We start from the raw sequence: 6064 nt of genomic DNA, 5'->3' as shown, positions 1-6064 counted from the left end.
GGCGGGGCCGGGGGCCACGGCCGGGGCCGGCGCCGGGCAGCCCCGCGGGACGGGCGGTGGGCGAGGGCTCGCCCGGGGGCAGTGGCCGCCGCGTCTTCAGCCCCGCTGGGGAGTTCCGCGAGTTCTCCCGGCGGCAGCTCCGCGACATGGAACGGCTCTTCCGACAGTGAGTGTGGGGCACAGGGAGAGGGGGGTCCCCGGATGGCAGCGCCGGGGGGGACGGGAGACACCGGGCATCCGGCACCCAGGACATCCCGGTTCCTGCATCTCGGCTTCTAGCAGGGCGGATGTCCCAGCGCCTCCCGCCCCGTGCTTACGGGTGGGACCCCCCTATTCCTTGTGAGAATGACCCCCATGCACCTCAGCCTCTTGCGGGAGGGATCTCCCGGCTCCTTGTCGGAGGCTCCCCCCGCCCCAGCTCTGTGCAGCAGGGATGCCAAGGCACATCCAATTCCTTGCAGGAGGGATGCCCCTCCTGCCCCTCTCAGGAGAGATGCCAGGGACACCCCTCTCCTCCCAAAACGCCTCCCAGGATTGGTGCCGGGGACACCTTCCCCCAGCTCCTTGCCGCAGGCGTTCCTGTGCGCCCCGAAATTCTCGCAGAAGGAACCTCCTGTCCCCCATGAGGGGGTACCCTGGTGCTGAGGCCAGAGAAAGGGGTCTGAAAGAGGGGACCGGGAACCCCCACGTTCCTTCTGCCGCATCACTGAGGGATCCCACATCCCTGCAGCTCCCGGGGCCGCAGAGGCCAGGCTGGCGTGTCCTCAGCATCCCTGCCCGCGCTGCGTGCCACCACGCGTGGCGGAGCGTGACTCGGAGCACGAGCTCGGCCCCCGGCCCCTCGGAGGGGGGGAGCTGGCAGCGAGCCTCCAGCCCTGGAAATTTCCAGGGGGAGCCAGAAATCGGGGTGACTCCAACCGTGGTCACGCTGGTATGCGCGGGAGTAGCCGGGGGCAAACGGGACAGCCCGGAGCATCCCCATGGATCCCGCGCTGGATGCTTTGTGCAGGAGGCGTGGAGACAGCGCGACTCCGGGAAAGCGCGGACATACAGTACAGGCGAAGGCATGGCTGCGACATGCCAATAGCCCTCAGCCCGTCTGGCACCGGGGGGAGGATCCGCATCGGCGTCCTGAGTGGTCTCGCTCGGACCCGAGCGGGGAGGCGGAGGAACTGGGGAGTTGGAGGCGGTGACCCCCGTAACACAAGGCTGGGGGGCTGCGTGGGGTGCGGGCACACCCTGTCAGCAGCCCTGGCGGCGCACGGAGTCTCCCTGTTCCCGTGTCCTCGTGGGGGGCTGTCACCCCCCGCCAGCACACGGCAGCGAGCCAGAGGCGCAGGTTGCTGCGAGCCGTGCGTTGCAGCAGAAGGGAGCCTGGGCGGGGGCAGCGTGCTCCGGGCCCGCGGGGGGACGGTGGCCGCTCCCGGTGCCGGAGGCGATGGGTGGCCGTGCCGGGGTGCTCCGGGCGCAGATGGCCGGGCGGGTGTCGGCGCCGCGCAGGCGGGAGCGGCGCTCGGAGCAGACGTGTTTGCTCTGACAGCTGCGGCGTCTCGCTGCAGCGAAAGGAGCAGCGCCGGGGCTGCGAGCCACTGGGGAGGTTTGGGAGCTGGGGGTTTCCCAAGGGAAGGATGCTCTGGAGCAGAGCCCTGCCATACTGTCCTCCCTGCTGCTGCTGTCCTGGGGATGTGACAATCCAGCTGTAGAGGATAAAGTGAAGCAGGGAAGGGTTTTGTCTCTCCACAGGGGAGATGATGCCCTTTGGGAGATGCAAGATGCTGGTATCCCAAAAAAACAGAGAAGGGGATTGAGAGGATGGAAGTGCCCTGCATCTGGGGAGGTGGCATGCATGGGATGAAGTGGCAAAGTCAGGCCAGCCAACTCGTCCCTTGCAGAGAAACTCTGTGGGATGCAGGATGGAGAAGGCCTTTGGACAAGGTCATGGAGTGGCAGGACAAGGAGGAAAGTCTTCGAAAGTGAGAGAGGTCAGGGTTAGTTTGGATACTGGGAGAAGGTTCATCTCCGTGAGAGTGGTGAGGCCCTGGCACAGGTTGTCCAGAGAAGCTGTGGCTGCCCCATCCATGAAAGTGTCCAAGGCCCAATGGACACTGAACAGGGCTTGGAACAACCTGGGAAGGTGTCCCTGCCCATGGCAGATCTTTAAAATATGTTCTAACCCAAACCATTCCATGATTCTATGATCCTGTGCTCCAAGAGGGATACTAGAGGCAAAAATCATGTGGGATCTGTACCCACAGTCCCACTCTGAGGGTGATGGCAGCAGTAGGCAGGGATGAGCAGGACCAGCCCCATTTTGGGGTCCCTGGCAGATCAGGAAGGTGCTGGAGACATGGACGGAGCAGACAGCAGCAGGGGAGGTACAGATGAGTCACGGACCTGCGGCATGGGGAGCCGGGGCTCTGCGTGGCTGCTGCAGTGACAAGATACAAAAAAAAGCCTTGTCACAACGGGTGCTGTGTGTAGCTACCCACCTACAACGTGTGGAACTGTACAAAGCGTGGCTCTGTGCTGGCTCCCCATGGAGATCCTGCTGTGCCACGCCAGCACGCTGCTGGCACAGCCCGTGGTGCGCAGGCAGGGGAGAGAACAGCAGAGTGGCTGCGGGGAAGCTGGAGGGGACTGTGGCAGGGCCACAGGCAGGAGTCTGAGGAGGGGCATTCCTGATAGGTCTGTAGGTAGCATCAGTGAGCAGAGCTCACTGTGAACTGGGGAGCGGTGCCCGGTGGGCTTAGCCCCATGGCTTGTTATCCCATGCTGCAGCCAAGGGGAGCGTGTGCTCAGGCTCCTGGCACAGGGAGCTGGCAGCAGGCTTGGCAGCCTCCTGGCAGGTTCTCCTGCCAAGTGCCGCACGGAAACAGGCACGATCCTGGATAATGCTCCGGAGGGTTGTTAGCGGTTCAGAGGCAGTTCCCTGTGGTCTGGAGAGCTGCTGGAGGCCATCAATGCCCGAGTCCTTGCTGAGCCCTCTTCACTTCCCAGCTAGTGTGAGAGCACACAGGGGTCTGCTGCTGGGGGTTCAGTGTGGGGAGCTGTGTGGGCTCTGCACCCCGTGGTGATGTGTCAGGATTGTGCCACCATCCTGCAGGTACGACGCAGGGAAAGATGGCTTCATTGACCTGATGGAACTGAAGCTGATGATGGAGAAGCTGGGGGCTCCACAGACACACCTGGGACTGAAGAACATGATTAAGGAGGTGGATGAAGACCTGGACAGCAAGCTCAGTTTTCGAGAGGTGAGGGGATAGGAGGCTCCACGCTGGCAGGGAGATGTCCCCAGCCACTGTTCAAGATGGTGAGAAGGTGGGCAGTGGCTGTGGTGGCTTTGAGGTCTTCAGGGAGCCAATGCTACCATCTCCCCTCGCAGTTCCTGCTGATTTTCCGGAAGGCAGCAGCGGGTGAGCTGCAGGAGGACAGTGGGCTGCACGCCCTGGCCCGGCTCTCTGAGATCGATGTCTCCACAGAGGGGGTGAAAGGCGCCAAGAACTTCTTTGAGGCCAAGGTGAGGCAGGGTCAGGAGACCCCACTGCAAGATGGCAATACACCAGGGCAGTTTGGTTCTGGGTAGGCAGGAGGTGGAGATGTTGGGGTGGGCAGGAGAGTTTGGCAGAGCTCGCAGCTGAACACTTCTATCCACAGGCACAAGCCATCAATGAAGCCAGCAGGTTTGAGGAGGAGATCAAAGCAGAGCAGGAGGAGAAGAAGAAGCAGGCAGAGGAGCTGAAGCAGAGGAAGGCAGCCTTCAAGGAGCTGCAGTCCACCTTCACACAGTGACAGGGCCAGTCAGGACTGGACAGCAGTGCCCAGACTGGCAGCACTGCCTGTGCCACGTGGCAGCGGTGCCGGGAGTGATGCCCGAGCCGTGTGCCACCTGGGCTGCTGGCAGGATCCCGGCGCGGGCTCGGCACAGTGCCCACCTTGCTGGCAGAGCCCAGTCAGCCCCGGCTCCCCCTCCCCTCTTGCTGTGGTGTCTGTAGGTGTTGTTTGCACCCCCCACCTCCCCAGCGTGTCCCCCACCCTGAACAGCACCCTATTCTCTGCCTACAGCTGCACTGGGGGTTTCTGCTGCTGAGTCCCAGGGGAGCTATGTCCAGAATGTCTGTCCCTGGGACACCTGTGCCCAGACTGTTTTACGTTGTGAATGCATTGGGAGATTTGCAGGATGGGGGCTTGCGCATTGGCCGTGGTGGGTGTTTTGGTGGCCATGCTGACTCAGCGTCTGTTGGCATTGCTATGTCTGACACCAGTGAAAAAAGCCATGGCAAGGGCCAGGTGCTGGTGGAGGGGCTCTGTGTGTTTGTGTGTGTGTATGTGTGTGGTGCTGGGGATGCGTGCCCACCCAGCTGAAATGGAGCCCCTCAGGAGCTGTGTCTCTCTTTATTTTGATCAAAGATGTACAGAAAGGCAGCTGCTGGCTCATGGGGCTGTATTACGTTTTTTTTATGTTGTATTCAGCCTGGCAGGATGAGCATGGTGGCCACAAGTAGTTGGCATGGGTCACTGAGGCTCTCGTGTTTGTGGGTGGCTGTAAAAACCCACACCTGTCCCACAATGTCCCCCAGGTGGCGGTGTAGGGAGTGCGTTATGTTTTTTTTAATTTAATCCCAAATAAATATTATATTTCTTAAGTGCTGGTTGCTAGGGTGCAGCTCTGGGATGGGCATTTCAGTGACACGGGCTTCGGTGGGGGGAAGGAACATGGGGAGTGGGGTGTGACCATGGGCACACGACTCCCACTGGAGATGGTGGCACTGAACAGGGATGATCTGTGGCTCATTGGGCCACCTGTATGGCACAATGGTTTGGGAAGCACCAGGGACGTTCCAGGTGTTAGGATGTGTACCGAAGGCCATCGGCAGCACAACTGATACCTGTACCTTTCCCAATCTGTGACACCTCTGGGGTTTTGGCTGCTCTTGACCATATCAAGAGTGAGATAAGGAGACCTTGTGCCTCAGGGGTGGTGGGGTGAGGGGGCAGTGCCCTGGGGGAGTCAGTGCTCAGGGCTGGGGGGCAGCAGGGCTGCCCAGCTCCTCACTGACACCATCATAGGTGGGGGGCTGCCCAACAGCTGTGCCCCAGGAGGGACCCTGTGCCCCAGGAGGCAACCTGCCCCTTCCCAGAGCAGGGCCAGGTGTCCCCACCATGTCCCAGCATGGTGCCAGCACATGACGGGCAGATGTGACCATTCCCAGGTGGGACGGTGAGTGCGATAAGAGCAGGTGATGGGGCTGAGGGGCCCCTGTGCCAACAGCCTGGGACAGTCCCCACATGTCAGCGGCAGATAAGAGCAGGTGATGGGGCTGAGGAGCCTCTGTGCCCACAGCTTGGGACAGTCCCCACATGTCAGCGGCAGGCAGGGCCACTCCAAGGTCCCCGGCAGTCCGGACACTATAAGAGGGGTGAGCGGCCCCATTGCGGCACCTTTGCTCCACACAACCATGCTGGGAGCCGTCTGTCTCGTCGTGCTGCTGGGCTACGGTAGGTGCAGGGGATGGGCAAGGGTCAGGGCAGGGGGCACAGGCAGCCTCTGATGTCCCTTTGCCCGCTGTCCCACAGCCTATGGATGCGGTCAGCCGGCCGTGCCACCACTGCTGAGCTCCCGCGTGGTGGGCGGTGAAGACGCTGTAGCCCACAGCTGGCCATGGCAGGTGAGGGGGCACAGGGACAGGCATGGGCACGAGGATGGGGACAGGGATGGGGACATTCTGCTCTGACCCTGTGCCTCTGCCCTCGCAGATCTCGCTGCAGTACAAACGCTTTGGGTCCTGGAGCCACTATTGCGGCGGGACCCTCATTGCCCCCCAGTGGGTGCTGACAGCTGCCCACTGCATCAGGTGGGTGTTGGGGTGCTGGGGGGCATCTGTACCCGCAGGATGAGATATCTGTGGGCACTGACACCCCCTCTCTCCCTGGCAGCTCTTCCATGACCTACCGTGTGGCGCTGGGCAGGCAGGACGTGTCAAAGGCTGATGAGGCTGATTCTGTAGCCGTGGCTGTGGAGAAGATTATCGTCCATGAGGACTGGGATTCCTACTACATCATGTAG

General features: G+C 61.9%; 2 protein-coding genes across 2 annotated transcripts; both read left to right on the top strand.

Annotated features, from left to right (window-relative positions):
• The first annotated feature begins 6 nt into the window (after positions 1–6).
• EFHD2 (EF-hand domain family member D2) lies at positions 7–4643 on the top strand. Its single transcript, XM_041463510.1, has 4 exons — positions 7–166; positions 3104–3251; positions 3383–3517; positions 3655–4643. Exons 1-4 carry the CDS (start codon positions 147–149, stop codon positions 3787–3789), a joined length of 438 nt encoding a protein of 145 aa, XP_041319444.1. The 5' UTR covers positions 7–146; the 3' UTR covers positions 3790–4643.
• A 255-nt stretch (positions 4644–4898) lies between these two features.
• On the top strand, positions 4899–6064 carry LOC121351341 (chymotrypsin-C-like). Its single transcript, XM_041463396.1, has 5 exons — positions 4899–5237; positions 5310–5496; positions 5575–5666; positions 5755–5852; positions 5935–6064. The coding sequence occupies exons 2-5, from the start codon at positions 5313–5315 to the stop codon at positions 6062–6064; spliced, it is 504 nt and encodes a 167-aa protein (XP_041319330.1). The 5' UTR covers positions 4899–5237; positions 5310–5312.

Source organism: Pyrgilauda ruficollis, unplaced genomic scaffold, assembly GCF_017590135.1.
Source record: "Pyrgilauda ruficollis isolate IOZ18807 unplaced genomic scaffold, ASM1759013v1 scaffold165, whole genome shotgun sequence".
Taxonomy (NCBI): domain Eukaryota; kingdom Metazoa; phylum Chordata; class Aves; order Passeriformes; family Passeridae; genus Pyrgilauda; species Pyrgilauda ruficollis.
This window is presented reverse-complemented; position numbering and strand designations above follow the sequence as displayed.

Coding starts and splice junctions, on each gene's coding strand:
- EFHD2 (XM_041463510.1), top strand. CDS start 147: ATGGAACGGCTCTTCCGACA. Junction 3,252..3,382: donor GCAAGCTCAGTTTTCGAGAG/GTGAGGGGATAG, acceptor CTCCCCTCGCAG/TTCCTGCTGATTTTCCGGAA. Junction 3,518..3,654: donor AGAACTTCTTTGAGGCCAAG/GTGAGGCAGGGT, acceptor TTCTATCCACAG/GCACAAGCCATCAATGAAGC.
- LOC121351341 (XM_041463396.1), top strand. CDS start 5,313: ATGGGGCTGAGGAGCCTCTGTGCCCACAGCTTGGGACAGTCCCCACAT. Junction 5,497..5,574: donor CGTCGTGCTGCTGGGCTACG/GTAGGTGCAGGG, acceptor GCTGTCCCACAG/CCTATGGATGCGGTCAGCCG. Junction 5,667..5,754: donor CCCACAGCTGGCCATGGCAG/GTGAGGGGGCAC, acceptor CTGCCCTCGCAG/ATCTCGCTGCAGTACAAACG.